Source organism: Rhipicephalus sanguineus, chromosome 4 (genome assembly GCF_013339695.2).
Source record: "Rhipicephalus sanguineus isolate Rsan-2018 chromosome 4, BIME_Rsan_1.4, whole genome shotgun sequence".
NCBI lineage: Eukaryota > Metazoa > Arthropoda > Arachnida > Ixodida > Ixodidae > Rhipicephalus > Rhipicephalus sanguineus.
Genome location: NC_051179.1, coordinates 8,000,942 through 8,019,724, shown reverse-complemented (window position 1 = coordinate 8,019,724; position 18,783 = coordinate 8,000,942). Strand labels below are relative to the sequence as shown.

Below are 18,783 nucleotides of genomic sequence, written 5' to 3'. Positions count from 1 at the left end.
GTGCGTGTTCTCAACCGGCAGCCAACGACGCCATTGCCGCGCTCTCGGCCGTATTACGGTCCCTAGAATAGACTGTTTTCTCAAGCGGAGCTTGCGCCCACGTCTACGAATTTGCCGTCTGTGTTGTGTGCTGCTACGTAATGTGAACGGTGAAGCACCTGACACAACGCAGAATGCCTCAACGCTGTTCTGCGCTAGGGTGTGCCCTGTCATACATTTCCAACAGAGCCGAAGCTTCGAAGGATATGGAATCGCGCTGCGCGCCCATCGCAGCCAACGCGGGTGCCTTCAAAGCGTGACTTTTTGTGCTCTGAACACTTTGAGGATAGTGATTATGAGTTACTGTGTAAATTGCTGGTCCCGGCTGCCGACCCACGTTGGGCTACGGCGGCTCGTCTGGCTCGTCGTCCTTGCTGTCGCTTGACACAGCAGAACGGTCACATGCATATGGTTGTATTTGGCGCATCCGTTTTGGAGGCCCGTCGAACTCGGAGTCGCAATGACCGCTCGTGGAACCACTGTCACTCGCACCTTGCATCTTTGCGCTCTCGCGACACGCTCGGTAGTTGTAGCGGTTTTTGAGGAATAAGCGCTATTTTGTTTCCTATGTGGGGAAAAGAGGACAAGGCTCAGCTATGCTCAGCGCCACACCAGCCACCCTCGGTTGTTGAGAGGAGAGGTGGAGAAAGGAAAGTGGCAGGGCAGGAGAGAGCGTGCCGGTTGCCCCCCTCTTGCTGGAGCACTCGACGTCACGTCCGCCGACAAGCGCAGTGGCATGCAGCCGCCGCGCTCTCACAATCCACTAAAAATACGGCCAACTGCTCGAAATTACGTGAAATAAACGCTGCGTACAGGAACAGTCGTGTCGTCCGAGTCGAATGTAAGTGTTTTCGTAGCTTTTTCAAATTTTTGTTCAGTATCCCTTTAATCTCGATTATTCGGTTGATGTGGTGCGAGCGAAATAGGAAAACAGGTACCGTCATAACAAAGCATAAAACTGGGCGAGTTGCTAGTTGGCAAGTTGGTAGCTGCCGAGAAGATAGAAAGAGAAGAAGGCAAGTGTCTTCATTTGGGCGCGGGACCCGTTCCTCGAGAGCATAGAAGTTTTCTGCAATTCGTCCCAATGTGTTGTATTCCTCCTGTTTTGCGCGACATGAAAAAAAGTTGCACGTTGCCGGAGAATTTCTCAGGCGCACCCCGAAGAATCCCGGACTGCGTGTCTTTCTGACTGTGCTGAAGTGTTGGCGAGGGAAGAGAAAGGCGTCTGCAGGCAGGTGAGCCTGAAACTGGTGTTTAATTACCTGGCATCAAATGGTCTGTACTGTGTCGAGGCGGACCAGAAAGGCTTCTTGGTCCCAAAGGACCAATATAGGGCAAGTGCAACCATGTTGAAGAACTTTATCCAAGATCTTGAAGAACCGGCACGTGCCAAGAAGGAGGCCATGGAGCTTCTCAAAGGGTTCAACTTTGATTCCGAAAGAGTGAACAAGTGCAAGTACTGGATGTCTTCTACGCGCCTGAGACACCGAGCCCGATATCCCCTTCAGGGATTTAATTTGTGAGCGTGGAACATCGTTGCATGTCCTTTGAGGTTATCTTCAAGTTCACCTGGACACACATTGAAGTTCGACGATCCTTTTAATTGTTCTGCCCAGTTCCATGGAAATCGTGAACCAACTGAAAGTGCATAAGCTAGAAGGGAGCTCTTACGTTGAAGAGTTATTTTACAGTATCCCCCATGTTCAGCTGATCGAAAATGTTGAGCAGTGCATTTGTGAGAGCAATGATGAACTGCCTTTTCGTAACAGATGTGGTATCCCTGTGGATAGCTTCCTAAGGCTTTTAAGTTTTTATCTTAAAGCCACCTTTTTCGGGTTTGCAGCGCATATTGATGTTTGGAAGTCGGCCCTCAGTCCCCAGCGTCTGCGAAGCAACTGACCAAGGCGGCGGTCAGACCTGCGACGCAGCAGAGGGTGCTAAGAATCTCTGGGTCCGGACAGACCGCCATTGGAATCTGAACTTGGCAACGTATAACGCTAGAACTTTATCTAGTGAGGCGAGTCTAGTTGTACTATTCGAGGAATTAGAAGGTGTTAAATGGGATATAATAGGGCTCAGTGAGGTTAGGAAGCCACAGAAAGCTTATACAGTGCTGAAGAACGGACACGTCCTATGTTATCGTGGCTTAGCTGACAGAAGAGAACTAGGAGTGGGGTTCCTTATTCATAAAAATATAGCTGACAATATAGAGGAATCCTATAGCATTAATGAGAGGGTGATATGTCTCGTAAGTAAGTTTAATAAGAGGTACAAGATGAAGGTGGTACAGGCCTACGCGCCTACATCCAGCCATGATGATCAACTGGTTGAACGCTTCTACGAAGACGTAGAATCAGCAATGAGTAAGATAAAGACACAGTATGCTGTACTGATGGGCGACTTTAATGCAAAGGTAGGCAAGAAGCAGGCTGGAGATCATGCAGTTGGGGAATATGGCATCCGCTCTAGAAACGCCAGAGGGGAGTTACAAGTAGAGTTCGCAGAACGCAACAATTTACGGATCCTGAATACCTTCTACAGAAAACGAGCTACTCGTAAGTGGACGCGGAGGAGTCCTAATGGTGAAACTAAAAATGAAATAGACTTCATAATGTGTGTCCACCCGGGCATTGTACAGGATGTGGAAGTAGTTAACAAGATCCGATGCAGTGACCATAGAATGGTAAGATCTATCATTCAACTAGACTTGAGGAAGGAACGGCAGAAACTGATACGCAAGAAGCCGATTAATGAACTAGCTCTGAGAGGGAAAGTACAGGAATTCAGTGTTTCACTTCAGAATAGTTACGCGGCTTTAACCGAGGAAACCGACCTTAGCGTTGATGCAATGAATAATAATTTGACTAGTATCATTAAGGAGTGTGCAGTGGAAGTCGGGGGTACAGTCGTTAGACAGGACACTGGTAAGCTATCCCAAGAGACGAAAAGCCTCAATTAAGAAACGTCAAGCCATGAAAGCCTCAAATGCAACAGACAAAATAGAGCTGGCGGAGCTTTCGAAGTTAATCAATAGGCGTAAAGTAGCCGACATAAGAAAGCATAATGTGGAGAGAATTGAGCATGCTCTAAAGAACGGAAGAAGCCTCAAAGCTATGAAGAGAAAGCTGTGCATAGGCAAAAATCAGATGTATGCATTAAGGGACAATGAAGGCAAGGTCACAACCAATAGGGATAGAATAGTTGAGGTAGCGGAAGAGTTCTACACAGATCTGTACAGCAGCCGAGACAGTCAGGATGATAACGTAAGAAGCAGTAATAGCCCAGAGGAATCTGACATCCCACCAGTATTGACAGGAGAAGTAAAGAAAGCTGTAAAGGGAATGCAAAGAGGCAAAGCCGCTGGTGAGGATCAGATAACGTGAGGCCTGTTGAAAGACGGTCGAGAGATTATGTTAGAAAAACTGGCCACCCTGTATACGAAGTGTCTCTCGACGGGGAGGATACCAGAATCTTGGAAGAATACCAACATCATCGTGATCCATAAGAAAGGGGACGTCAAGGACCTGAAAAATTACAGGACCGTCAGCTTACTGTCCGTTGTCTACAAGCTAGTTACAAAAGTAATTGCTAACAGAATTAATAAAACATTTGAGCTCAATCAACCAAAGGACCAGGCAGGATTTCGTACAGGCTTCTCAACAATAGACCATATTCATACTATGAATCAGGTGATAGAGAAATGCGCGGAATACAACCAACCCCTATACATAGCCTCCATAGATTACGAGAAGACATTTGATTTGGTGGAGACATCAGCAGTCATGCAGGCACTGCGGAATCAGGGCATCGACGAAGCCTATACAAACATAATATAAGAAATCTACAGCGGATCCACAGCCACTATAGTCCTCCGTAAAGAAAGCGACGAAATCCCAATAAAGAAGGGCGTACGGCAGGGACACACGATCTCTCCTATGCTATTCACCGCATGTTTACAGGAGGTTTTCAGGACCCTAGATTGGGAAGAATTAGGGATAACAGTTAATGGAGAGTATCTCAGTAACCTGCGATTCGCTGATGACATTGCATTGATGAGTAACGCGGGAGACGAATTACAGCTCATTATTGCTGAATTGGATGCGGAAAGTAGAAGAGTAGGTCTGAAAATTAACATGCATGAAACTAAACTAATGTGGAACAATCTTGGCAGAGAACAGCGTTTTGCGATAGGGGGCGAGACACTGGAAGTTGTAAAGGTGTACGTCTACTTAGGACAGGGAGTAACCGCGGAGCCGAACCATGAGAGTGAAATAACTAGAAGAATAAGGATGGGATGGGGCTCAATCGGCAAGCATTATCAAACCCTGAATGGTAGTCTACCACTATCCCTCAAGAGGAAGGTATATAACAGCTGCATCTTACCGGTACTTACCTACGGAGCAGAAACCTGGAGACTTACAAAGAGGGTTCAACTTAAATTGAGGATAACGCAGCGAGTGATGGAAAGGAAAATGATAGGTGTAACCTTAAGAGACAGGAAGAGAGCAGAGTGGGTCAGGGAAGAAACGGGGGTTAACGATATCATAGTTGAAATCAAGAAGAAATGGATACGGGCCGGGCACGTAGCACGTCGGCAGGATAACCGGTGGTCATTAAGGGTAACTGACTGGATTTCAAGAGATGGCAAACTCGTGAGGGGGAGACAGAAAATTAGGTGGGTAGATGAGATTAAGAAGTTTGTAGGTATAACGTGGCAGCAGAACGCACAGGACCGGGTTGATTGGCGGAACATGGGAGAGGCCTTTGCCCTTCAGTGGGCGTAGACAGGCTGATGATGATTTATGTTCAAAAATCAGGAATTTGCACCGGATCAAGAATGGCTCCGGTTTTGTCTAACATTTTTTTGGCGAAGGTGGACAGAAACGTTAACCATAATCTGTGCGGTCTTGCACGGTCTATTTTATTGCGATAGCAATTTTTAGTTTTACTAACAACGCAATAAAAAAGGACGAGGGACCAGGAAGAAACACGGACAAGCGCTTGTCCGTGTTTCTTCCTGGTCCCTCGTCCTTTTTTTGCGCTGTTAGTAACATTATGGATCACCAACTTGCCCAACGAATCGCTCTCTTAAAGGGGTGGTGCCACCAAATTTGTGGCTTGCGCGTTCTTTGCTGTAAGCGTTTCCTATAGCTCCAGGAAGCATGATGCACGCACCAAGATTCATGTATTCTGGCTAAATAATTTATTATCGCCTTTTGATGTGGACAACTTTCGGTTTCGGTTTCTGGGCGCCGAGGTTGTGCAGTGACGTAGAAGTGTAGGAGGCGTGGTCACATGACCACACAAGGCTGTGACGCACTTAGCCAGGAAGCGATCGAAACTCGGCGAGTGATGTAGCAACCGATGCTTTGCCGGTACTATAGTGAACTAGAATATATTCTAGTTCACTACAGCCGGTACGTACGTTGCGGAAGTGGCGGAGGTCCGGAGGTCACTCACGTTACTACAGCAGATTTTGTGTGACGTCACTACAACTTTCGTTGCCCATCCTACAGATCTACGTCAGTGTTGGCGCGCTAGCGATTGGTTTCGATCGGGAGAATGGGCATTTAGGTACACTTTGGCAGTGAATTAAAATATATTCTAAACGTTTGCTGTGTCCGACCCTTCGTGTGGAGTGTCCTTGCATACAGAGGAAACCCACAACGGGCTTGTTATAGCCTCGAAATTTGATGGCACCACCCCTTTAAGCAATTTTTAGGTACGTTGATGATCACATTATTTTTACCGAAATGGGCATGGCAACTTCTAAGATGATCGACATCTTAAAGTTTTTAAAGTTTTTTAGAGAGCAAGGCATGGGTTTGTGCTTCACTACAGAAACTGCTGTTAATGGTTCGCTCAAGTTTCAGGGGCGACCCACCTTAGGGTCTCGGCATGTCGGCGTGCATCGTCTCTGCTGTCGTGTCCTGTCCATTTGCTTGAGCGCAAGAGAGGGCGCCACCGCCTCAGCGCTAGCCGTGTGACGAGAGAGAGCGAACTGCCCGCGTTGACTATAAAAACGCTCTTTCTGCGATGAACACTGAACTACCAGCTGACAAGGAGCAAGGATGTGTTAACGATCCTACACGTGGCCTCGCTCAAGAAAAGAAAAAAAAGACAGTCAGTTGTGACCCTGACCTTTAATCTAACTTATGAAATGTCTCATAGATCCCAACGTGTGCCGGATTGAGAGGTGGCGCTACCAATACGTGCGCGTACGAAGATTTTTCTGTCTTTTTTTGCGCCGCTCTTTCAGTTGATGGTGTTGTTTCATGCTCCTGTTGCACTGCTTACCTTCTTCTATGGCGTGCACGACATCACAGTAGATATGAGAAAGTAAGCGGCCGTGAACGAGGAACCCGTGTTGTGCGCTTGACGCAGGTGGTGACGAATGGCAATAGTGCCTCCCAGTTTCTGTCGTCCGGTAGAATGTCAGCTGAGGATGCTAAATGTTCAAGTTGTAGTGCGGATCTCGCCAAGGACTCGGGGCACCTAATCTCACTAGCTACACACGTGCGTTCATTAGTTATCGAGTTCTACAGATATTGGGGAAGAATGCGCAAGATCATGGCCTGAAGACGGCGACGTTTGAAGTAGCTGGCTCGGCGTCAGAGGATTGACGCCGTCTTTCGATATCCAGCGGACGCGATGAGATACGTCACCGTGAAAGACGGCATCGAAGACCTGGAAGGGTGCGGTGAAACACTCAACCGGTTGCGTAGCTGTCCTAAAAGGCGACGCTAGGAACACACGCCGGAAGCGGCGTGCATCTCTTTGCTAGGAAGGACCCCAGAGCTCTTGGAGCTTGTGGAAAACGAGAACAGCAGTGAAGTTGTTGTGAATGGCTGAAATACAGGTACTGAACGTTCAGGATGTGTCGACGTTGATCAAGTTGGACGCGTCGGGCAGCGCGGCTACCATGAGAAGGTACAGACACAGTCCAAGTCTTTTTCAGAGGCTCGCAGATGCTTGTGTCCAGACAAGGTTTTCATCGCGACCGTTTATGCTGCTGTACTTTTCTATCTTACAGGCTGCTTTGCTTGCTTGCATCACGTGCAGTCGCAAGTTAAGCGGCTGCCTTGTGGCTCTCTGTTGTTAGGAAGTTGTTCTTGTTTAGCTTTCGTGTTTTCAGCCAATGCTATTCTCGGCGTGCGCCAGTTGTTCAGCGGCAGTTTTCTCCTTTCTTGCAGATGGTCACCAGAACAAAGAAAGTGTTCGTTGGCGGCCTTTCTGCGCCTACAACGCTGGAGGACGTAAAGAACTACTTCCAGCAGTTTGGACGGGTGAGTTCTTCGGTGCAATATTTCGCACGGTATGCACGTGGGCAGAACCGCAACAAAAATGACTTACGAAAAAGCTTCCAAATTTGGGAGGGCAGAAAAATAGGCCAAAACCGAACATGTCGACCGAACGGGCACAGTGAAGTTGGCAAAATCACATTTGTAAGTTCTGGATGCCCTAATAATTGACTTTTTTCACATGATTTAAGTCGTATGTGCCACTTGATAACAATTATTATTTCTTCAGGCACTGCTGGCTCTATACTGGCTCCCGTGGCAATATTGTGTTGATCAATAATAAGGGAAGCTAGTCTACAATAGCAGAGTTTATAGCCATACAAAGGAAACGCAGTACGAATAGGAGTGTAACACATTCGCTTATAGAAATATTGTCCCGACAGTGCGGGCTAAACAAGTGAAGAATAAATGGCTCCATGTTTTCTTTGCTCAGTTTTCGGTAGTAAGATTACAAAGGTTAAGATGGCTCGGGTAAGATTGAAGTTGACCGAGTTTTATAAACAGCGGTCAAGGGTCTCGAACAGCTTGGTGGAATGTCTTGTCATTCGTGAAGAATAAACAGACGTGCAGTCGCTGTCCGGTGTCTGTAAAAGCGAAAGAAGCATGTCAGCCAAAATGAAGTGCTCTTATCTCGATTTTATCATTATCGTGCTCGAGAGGATACAGTGTTGGAAAAAAATGGAGCGGGGCTATCCATGGAAATGCGGAGGCAGTAAAATAAAAAAAAGAAAGCTGACAAGCATCTCGCGCTACGTCTGTTATGCATATAGTACTGAACAAGCAGTAAGCCAAGAACCAGCACTCCATGAATATTCTCTTATCCGCTCAATTGTTTCGGGGAAACAGTAAAGCACACGAATTATATCGTAAAATAATTTTTGCAGTCATCAGGTGGCAGACGTAGCTTGCCATATGAAGCAGTGCACATTTATTATTTATTTTATTTATTTATTCAATACTGTAGGCCTTTTCAGGCCTATACAGGAGAGGGCATACAAAATAAGGTGGACTTCATATCAGGAAAAAATAAAAAGGGAAAATCCGCAGTACAAGGTAACCATAACAGCGACAACACCAAAGAAAAAGTAATAGAAGAACCATGCATATAAGTATTTCAAGGGTGTAAAAAACAAAAAAAAAACAAAAAAAACGCATACATGTTTATGATAAATAAGAACATAGCAATAACAAGGTTATGCCCTAGGAACAAGTAACATGAAATACTACATGTGAGAACTGTTAACACGTGTAACAATGTGCCAGTACATGCGCGATACAGTGTTTTTGCCTTTATTTGCGCACAGATACCAGTCAATTTATTCCAATGCCTCTAAATGAGATTGCAGCAGCGACAAAAATGAATCAAGTGATTGAGCACTGACGACGTCATTCGGCAGGTCTAGAACGTAAAACCTAATGCTTATATTATGAAATAAGTTTCATTAAGCACCCAATAAAAGTCAGTACATCCGTATTTGAGCAGAATTACGTTCATCTTAAAACGGCTCAATCGCGCACGCCGCAGTTATGACCCGCTGAAGTACTTACGAAAATGCAGTCCACAAGGATTTTTTAGATTTTCATAATTTTCGGGTTCACTGAGCTAAGGTAACGATATGATGAAGTTACGTGTAAAGATGATTTACAGAACGAGCAAAGCCACAGAAAGTTAATCACACATCAAGGCGTCTATATCATGGCAGCATAGCCGAGGTGAAGTGTCGCGCACAAGCGTCCATTTGTCTGCAGAAAAGGTTGCGGTGCTAGGTCTATCTCCCGGTGAGCGCAAATACCGCTCCACAAGAAACACACCCGCTTGGGGATCGGCAATGCAGCGCAGTAGCTGCGTTCGCAGGGAGCAGAGAGGCATCGAGCACACGCGACCTTAGCGAGCCGAGAGTGGCCTCTCCACCAACAATTTTCAGTTTTCGGTGAAGAATAGAGAGCGTCTATGCATATAGGAAAAATGGACTGTTAAAGAATATTTCAGTCCAAGATAAGCTCGAGAAGTCGCCGGCTATAAGCCCTGCCTACCGGCGGCATTTTGCCATGGCATGTATGACGCCATGTGCAGCGTGCATCGGTGCCGTCGTCTGCTACCTGATCAGCCACCTTATGACATGCTGTCAATATGTTGCTGCTGCGCCGCGGTGGCGTTTTTTCAGCCGCTGCAGATCGTTTAATTGCAATGGCAAACTGATCAATGCTGAAGTTTAATTACCCGCGCAGCTGACCACGGAACAAAATAGTTTCCGGGAATGCACAGTAAGCAGCTAGTTACGTCACGGCTCGCGAGCGCGCCAGTGTTGCTCGACTGTCGGGCCGCTCGTGTGTTTATAATTATATTGAATTATAAATTAAGTGCACGACCGAATGCGCTAAAATTTCACCAGCTTGTTTGTGAGCGCACCAGGATTAACCAACACACCACGGGCCGGAAATTGGGTGTCATGGCCACCTTAACTGACACAGCAAAAGCCACGCGGCAAAAGCCGCGCTGATGGGTTCCACAGACGTCACGTGTCGTCGCAATGCCGGCCAACGCCGTTCGGGTAAAGGAAAAAAACGGCTCAACGTCGGCGTTCGGTGCCGCCGTTGGCGCTAGCTGCACCCTATAGTTCACTGCGCGTTCACGCCGAGCAGCGTCTGTGCCGGTGTACTGTAATGCACTTTAACAAAATGGCAAGTAACGCTAGTTGGGCTTCAAATATAAACGACACACTTTGTTGAACCGCGTTCGGTAATTTCTTACCTCACGCGCACCTCGAATGACCGTTGCAGCTGCGCTCGCAACAACCAACATGGCGGCGCTTTAGCGTGAAAGCGATGAAAAATTGGGGAGGGGCGAAGCATGCAGTGTGCGCCGGCGTTTCCCACAGCAAAATCACTGCTAATGGGCAATGAGAGACGGAGGAAAGATAGGACACAGAGACTCGCAGTCAGCTTTTAGTTAACGTGCACGCTGCGAATCTTTATTGTTCAACTACGCACAAGGGAAATCTCCCACCGGCATCACATTGCAGGTCAAGATCCAGTGCCTATATATGCGGGGTGGCCGGTGAACGGTTGTGCAGCGCGAGCAGTCGGTTTTTTTTTTTTTTAATCAAGAATACATTGTACATGTTGCCTCCGCGTCGTTTCATGTTTTGTTTCCATGTAACTGAAGTTTGCTTTGTCATTCTCGTAAACGTATGTCTAGCAAGCAAATGCTACGTTGAATTGTTATTGACGTTAACCGTCTGTGATAATAATTTTTTCTAAACACGACTCGCTAGCAGACGCTGCCTGCGTTGGCGTTGTCTCTCGTGGCAAGGGCTCGTTCTCGTGCCTTGCGAGCTGGTAGTTCAGCGTTCATCACAGAAAGAGCGTTTGCATATGGTGAATTCCATTGGCAGATTCGGAGCACTTCCGGTAGCAGTTTTTCTGCTCCGTTCGGAGCAAGTCTGTTCCATTGGCGGATTGAGAGTGCTCCCTGTATGTTTCATTGGCACATCTGGAGCTGCTCCGGCGCCAGATCCACTCCACGGAGCAGCTCTCTACTCCGCGAAAAGCGGCGGATTCGACCGGAAGTCGCAAGCTCCCCGCGCGTGCGCAGAGCGTGGCGTACCGCGTGTGTGATGAAATGCGCTGTCCGACCGCGCCCGTTCTCTCCGCTGGCGCCCGTAAGGGAGAGTATTTCGGCCGCGCGTTAAAAAAGTCACGTGGTACACGTCGGCTGTGCTGCCCTCTGCCTGCGCGCGTGGAGTTGGCGGGGCTCTGGCCGTTGCCAGGCGAGCGAGACCGGCGAGACGCGTGGACGCGGTGGCTCCGGCCATCGTATCGATAGTATGCGCTCCCCTTCTGCGGTAGTGTTATGTTATTTCGGCAGAGTAAAAAAATCACAGTTTCGCCGCAAGGCCGAAGCAATGAATGCGATAGCAAGAAACTAATGCTATATGAAGTGAGGCTCGCCAATGGATACTCTCAGTTTGAACAGCGCTCCTGTTGCAAAGGTGGCCGAAGCAGCGAAGGAAACTAGCGCGCTTCAAGTGTCGAGCTGTGACACTTGATAGTTCGCGCTCATCTTCTGTTTGTTCGTTTAGCGGCGTCCCTTGAGCTCGAGTGGCTTTCGTACGCTCCGTAACATGAGCGCGGACATCACGGTGAAAGCGTGAAACATCCCTCTTCCCCTCAGCACAAGAAAACCGCGCGAGCAGACAGCGGAAGGGGAAGGTTCTCCCTGCGCAAGTATAAGAAGCGAGCGAGCGAGCTGACTACTTTTAAATGCGCCTGTCGCGCTCCTAACGCCATCTCGCTGGTAATGAAGAAACGCTTATAAGCGCAGCCGTCTCTGAGTCCGTCCAGCGGTAAAGGATGTGTATATAACGCTCGCCGTTAGCTACGTGGAGGATCTGCGTTTCGTGGCGTAGTGGCTAGCGCCACTCGCTGTGGAGGAAGAGGTCCCTGGTTTGATTCCCCGCTTCGGAAGCATTTTTCTGTATTATATTTCTTTGCAGCTTATATATATATATAAATATATAAATATATAAATATATATATATATATATATATATATATATAGGAAAGCAGATGATTTTTCAAGGGCTCGTTTATCTTTGTTAGACACAATATTAATGAGAACTAACAGACAATAACGCCAAGGAAAGTACAGGGGATGTTATCTGTAGTATTTAGAATATAAATGTGAAGAAAGTAAAGTGGACGAAAAGATGACTTGCCGCCGGCAGGGACCGAACCTGCGACCTTCGAATAACGCGTCCGATGCTCTACCACTGAGCTACGGCGGCGGTCATCCTCCCGTCCACTTTCTGGGGTATACATGTTGATTTAAACCTAGGAGTGTTAGTCAGCGCCAATCGCAGCCATGGCGGCGAGTGTGGAACACTCTTTTTTTGCCTGTTGGCGTCACGTAGCACGTGATCTTTTTACGAGTTGGCAGCTGACCAATAATCCCTCGCATACTACCTGAAGGCATTAAGTCTGCCAGGACGAGACCCTCGCTATGAATGAAGGAAAGCAGATGATTTTTCAAGGGCTCGTTTATCTTTGTTAGACACAATATTAATGAGAACTAACAGACAATAACGCCAAGGAAAATACAGGGGGTGTTATCTGTAGTATTTAGAATATAAATGTGAAGAAAGTAAAGTGGACGAAAAGATGACTTGCCGCCGGCAGGGACCGAACCTGCGACCTTCGAATAACGCGTCCGATGCTCTACCACTGAGCTACGGCGGCGGTCATCCTCCCGTCCACTTTCTGGGGTATATATGTTGATTTAAACCTAGGAGTGTTAGTCAGCGCCAATCGCAGCCATGGCGGCGAGTGTGGAACACTCGCCGCCATATATATATATATATATATATATATATATATATATATATACGGTACATGACGGCGGCGACGGCAAAATCCAGCCGAGAGTGTCCTTATAATTGCTATCGCAATAAAAAAGCTGGTCTTGGTGTTCCCTGACTACTAACACATACAGTGCGATGGAGTTAGGAGAGGCTAGGATAGACGCACATCTTCATTATCTTTGTTTATTGCTAGCGTGCATGTTTGCTGTTGACATTCGACAGTCAGTTCGTGTTGCATATCGTGCTTTAATTGTGGTGTTAATTCTAATGCGGCCGGGCTGCTCGCACTGAGCTTACAAGAGTGCCCCCTACCTCTAGGCCGCACACCTTGATTTAACAGCACTAACATTGCTTCATTTCGTTGTTGCTGCAAGAATAAATTCTGCGTGAACAAAGCAGTACAAAAGCGTGCACTGTCGGCGCAGAGCATTACGACGTTCGGCGACGAGTATGGCGAGTACGAACAAGGTTCTGTCTTCGGGAGAAGCGGCGCGGTGGGAAATATGATGGTAATTTGCTAGAGCATGGGCCCAACGTGACGGGCCGACCCGGAGTTTCGAGTGAGAGAGGCGTGTCGCGGCAACTGCACGACAAAACTCATCGGGAAGAGAGACGTCGGCCGCCCGGCAACGAAGGGAATCCGATCCTGGCTTGCGAGTGGCCAAAGCAGGAGCTCACGGACAGTTTAGCGGCGTCATATTATCATCGCTGTATTGACAGCTAAAATAGTACTTAGTAAAAAACGCACCTCAAAGCCAAGGAAAAGGCACCAGCTCCGCAGTTTCATCAGTCTTCGCGACGCCAAGTCAGTGAAGCTGTGCTAAATTTTACCCTTGAATGTTGCATTTGTGCGCTAGCTCATGCAGTGACTGCGTCATCGCAATGCCCACTGAATACGTTGTAATACCAAAGTAAACATGGCACTGCCGCAGAACCCAACGACGGTCGGAGTGCCGCCGCGGCCGCGTCTTCGTCGCCTAGGCAACCGCGACCGCCGCGCGCGGAGCAGCTCTGTGTACCACGTGACTTTTTTAACGCGCGGCCGAAATACTCTCCCCGCCCGGGAAGGCCAAAACGGCGCGAACCGCGAGAAATGCTGGGCGCTTGCGAAGCAGATGTGCGCTAGCGCCCCCTACCGTTTGCTCTGGCGAGGGCACTTGTGTTCCATTGGCAGATTTCCTTCGGATGCTCTCCACGGAGTGGAGTGCTCCGGCGAAGAGTTCGTCGGCCACTCCGAATCCGCCAATGGAATTCACCAACAGTCAACGCGCGCCGCTCGCTCTCTCTCGCCACACGGCGAGCGCCTAAAGCCCCTTGATTTTGAAAGTAGCGACACTCTCCTCCGCGCGCGCGTTTTCCTCCTCAATTCTCCTCGGATTTCTCCTCTCCCCTGGCCGGCGCGGTGCGCACGGCACGCTGAACCCTCCAATGGCTCGCCGCAGCCGCATTAGAAGCACTGCGCGCGCTTGTTTATTCGGCCCTTTGAAGCATTAAATGAGAATCTGTCGCTTAAAAACCGTCGTGACGAAGGTGGGCTTCGGATAAGTCATATTAACAAATATATATTTTTAACACGCTTCGATAAATACAAGCGGATGCCTTTCGAAAACAAAAAAAACAGTATACCAACTGGCGGCAGAGCGGTTTACTTCTCCGTCGCCGCTTCGGCTGTCCGTAACGCGGAGTTGTATTAAGCGCATGTAATGTAAGCAGCATAAAGCATAGTCGAGAATTTCGTTGCTAATTGTTGTCTTGATGAGCTCAAAGAAGGTAGCCAAGAAGAAATGTGGTGGTTTACTTGAATTGGTCGAAATGAGTTGGCCGGAAGCATTTTTTGTGCCAATGCCGCTGTCAGACACGTACGCACGAACATATATACACGTGCGCTTACACACGCAATACAGGCACGCACGCATGCGCATACACACACGATGCCCACACACATGCACATATACGCACGCGCACACACGCGATGCAGACACGCACGCACATACATACCCACGCACGTATACACGCGATACAGGCACGCACGCACATACACACGAGCATAAACGCGCGATACAGACACGAACGAGCGCACATACACACACACACGCTACAGACACGTACGCATATACAAGTGATAGACACGCACGCATATACATGCACACGCGATACAGGCACGCACGCACATACATACATATGCTCGCAATACAGGCACGCAGCACGCCCGTACATACATGCACACGCGATACACGCACCCACATACATCCACACGCGGGTACAGTCGCGATAGACACGCACGCACATACACACGCGCGAATATACGCAAGCGCACGCACGCACAGGCGCACATATACACACACATACGTGCGCACACGCACATACGCACGCGCCAATACGTACATGCACACACACATACGTGCGCGCACGCACACCATGGCGCACACATACACAAACCTACGCACACGCAGGCGCGCACATGCAGTCGCACACACGCAAAAACACGTGCGCACACGCACCTACACACGCAAGCGCACACATGCACACACACAAACACGCACGCACCCGCACACACACGCCTGGAGGGTTCACGCCTGGAGGGTTCATGGCGTGCGCGAGCAACTAAAAGCGCGCGAAGTTTCCTCGCACGCGCTTTTCGTGACGTCAGTGTCACCTGACTGCGAGGTATCGCGCTTCGCAGCCACTCAGCGTTGCGGATGCGCCGGCTCCACGAAAGAGAGGGCGAAAAAAGAGGACGTTGCCGGCGCGAGGAGGGTGCGGCGGCGTGGATAAAACAGCGCCGCTACTTTCCAAGACCTAGGGGCTTTACGAGCGCTGAGGAGGTGGCGCCCTCTCTTGCGCTCAAGCAAATGGACCGTCCCAAGTACACTATAGTCCCAAGAGCAGACGACGATGCACGCCGCGACAGCAGGCGAGGATTAGAGTCACTGGAAAATTTCAGAGTACCGCAAAGGTAGGCTGCACGCGGGCAACATTGGGCGGCGGCGGCCATTTCCCTTCCAGACCGTCCGGCGCGTTGGTAGCGTGTGTTGAGAAGTGACCGATCTTTTCCCTCGATGCCGTGTTACGCTCGGCGTTACTGCAATATGTGTGTATGTGTTTCTTCAAAAGGATATCAGAAGTGATTTCGAGTCATCGACAGTCATGAATCGACTGCGCGGTAATCGGTGTAGCTAATGAAACGTGCTGCGAATGTTGCCATGTGCTCGCGAACTCTCTTCGTGGCTTCATCGGCCTCTTTTCGTTTCACGGCCGGGTGTGATCGCAAGGCCCGGAGCTGTAGACATAGTTGCATTAGCGTAATGACCGTGCGAGATGCCATTTACTTCGACACTTGGTGAATGTTGATTCTTTGCGCTAGCTTTGCAGTCGGTGTTCAGGTTCACTTTATAGCGCATTCGAGAACATTATCGAACATCGAGAACATTCAGCATTGCGTCCTTCGACTGATCGCTCACGCATACCTTACTTGCGCACCATGCTTGCTGTTCAGCTGGGTGTTATCTGTAATAGAAGTGGTGTGTATACGGTAAGTGGAAGTTGTGCGTGAAGTATTTGTCTCGGTTCGGAACGCCAGCAGCCGAACACACGGGCGAATCGGCGTGCGGTAGGTAAGGTGCATCCTATTTTGCGAATACGTTGTCTTTTCCTAACAGATACCTAGAAAATAAGCCATCAAAAATGATTGACGTCACTACTCAGTTGTTTCATTTCCTATTTTTGTCTTCTTAATATTCCCAACGTAGCAGTGCATTTGCAAATATTTTGCTGTGTTCCGACAAAGTTTTTTTTTTTCCTTGGCGTTGCCAGCGCGTAAACAGCTGGGGTTCGGTTTCTGCACTGCTTTTAATTTCAACTTCTTTTTTCGTAATGCAGTCTTGTTAAAACTTCCTCGGCACAGTGCTTTATGTTATTTTGATCAGAAATAGCACATCCCCACAATTTTGAACGCGCATGCTACTGCAACACACTATGTATATAGATCTAGGGCTCGCATGAAATCGATTCCCTCAATGCGTAAGCCGATTTTTTTTTTTTTTTTTTTGCTGTGACCATTTCTCACCCGCTAAACAGTATTGTAAGGGTACGCTCGGCGCAATGTAGCATTAGCAACATTTTTTTTTGAAAAGAATAAAATACGCTTAATAACATTGCCTTATACCAATTTTATCAACAGAGTTCCACGCTTCAGTTTTGCGCAGTGGCAAATGATCATGCGACAATTGCCTTCAAGGTATACAGTAAACAGTTATTATTTCAATAAGTCTTCGATTTCGCTCTCGTGCGTGACACGCTTATAACTCGAAATGTATGCATAATCTGTTCAACAGATCGAGATGCAAACAGCCGAGCAAATAGAAAGGTATGTAGTATGTAGTTTTCAATATCGCTGAACATAGCAGAACCGAAAAGGTGAAGTACCCTGTTGCATGAGAGCTTTTCCAGCAAAGTTTGTGTAGTTCACTGCAGAAAGGAGTGTTCTTCGAGGGGGGCGAATTCATTCCGCGGCCAACTATGCAGCCACGTGCAACGACGCTCTTTGACGTTAATGTTTCCCACACGGAATGCAAAAATATACAAAATTCCCGGAGTAGCTCACCAGCAACGTTCGGTTACTGGTGAGCTACACTCCGGCATCTGCATGACGCGTTTAAAAAAGCGACGAAGTACTTCTAGGAACCGTGGTACTGCTAAATGTCCGGCCGCGCTCTGCATTCAACGCGCCTGCACCCAAAGTGTTTGGAAGGGATATGGCGGCGACAAGTCACGTGATGCGAGTAAGCCACTCGCGTAGGCGGCGGCGCGCGGAAAACAGATGCGATACTCTGAAATTTTTCTAGTGACTCTAGCGAGGACGCACGATGCACGCGACACGCGCCGAGACCCTAAGGTGCTTCGCCGCTACAACCATACTCGACCAAGAAGAGTATTTGAGTATGCTCCTGCACAGTCATCTATGGGACACACGTTCCGTATCTTTCAGGAACAATTGCCGACTTGCATGTGGTGGCGTGCGCGAACACGGCTGCGGTTGGTGTGAATACCTACCGGGCAACGTGCAGTAACGAAAAGGGATCATGTCGACGTATATGCTGGGCGCGCACAGTGGGAGGACTAGCAGTCGCCAGCTATTGTGCCTTGATTAAGGCGGTATGGCACGTCTGTCTTGGTTTCAGCTTTATGTCTCAGCAACTGCTGAATATTTTATTTCGAAATTTTGCGTGTTCAATGAGAAAGCTTGTATCCTTCGCTTTGTGTAATCTTGACCCTGTCGTCTTTCTTACTTTTTTTGTATATGAGTACTAGATTTTAGGCTGGGGTGTAAATTTAAATGTACATTTTCTGAAAAACAAAAAAAACAGTATGACGGTCAACTTTGGCATGCTAATTCCACATAGTAGTGGCATTAATCTCTAGCTATAAGAACGGGTCCTTACGTTTGTGTCACAAGGAAAAAAAATATAGTCCTCACTTTAATCTTTCTTTTTTTCTTCATTATAACTAGCACATTTTCTCAAAGTATTACGTTTAGACTATTCGGAAGGGATTCAAGTATAGTCTGAGAGCATTTCAGCGCAATCGGTCGCATAGTTTTCAGAAAACGTACATCAAGTGTGGAAAATCTTAAAGAAAGTGATCGTGAGAAAAACTGGTTTTATGTTTAAAAGCAGACGCTGAAAGTGTTCACAACATAAACCAATGACTACGCAACAAAGCATCCCTGATGAAAAAATTTTCATTGAAAAGTTATAAAATTGTAAGAAGTGCTGCTATTTAATCGATCAAGCCATATTTCTTATAAAATATGCATATACGCAGAAAGAATGATGAAAAAGAACACGTCAGTAAACCCTCGCACCCATCATAAGGTGCGGTTTTCGGCGCCATTTTTAAATAGCTTTGAGCACTCCTACGCGGTCACCAATGCACGTTTTCCCTCCTCAGAGTCTGTATTATTCTTTAGTAATGAAATAAAAAAATCGCTTTTTTGGCCGGCCCATACCCCCTTAAAACATCCGTCATCAAGCTATTTCTTCTGCGGACACGTGAACACGATCACCTCCGAATAGATGCTGTGA

General features: G+C 47.8%; 1 protein-coding gene across 5 annotated transcripts in view; it reads left to right on the top strand.

Moving 5' to 3' along the window:
- Nucleotides 1–18,783, top strand: part of LOC119389336 (RNA-binding protein Musashi homolog Rbp6) — a 705,926-nt gene that overhangs the window by 369,876 nt on the left and 317,267 nt on the right. For all 5 annotated transcript variants that reach the window (XM_049414392.1, XM_037656543.2, XM_049414391.1 and 2 more), the window contains one exon: nucleotides 7,233–7,325. In XM_049414392.1, the coding sequence (XP_049270349.1) occupies nucleotides 7,233–7,325 (93 nt within the window). The remainder of the gene's footprint in view (nucleotides 1–7,232; nucleotides 7,326–18,783) is intronic.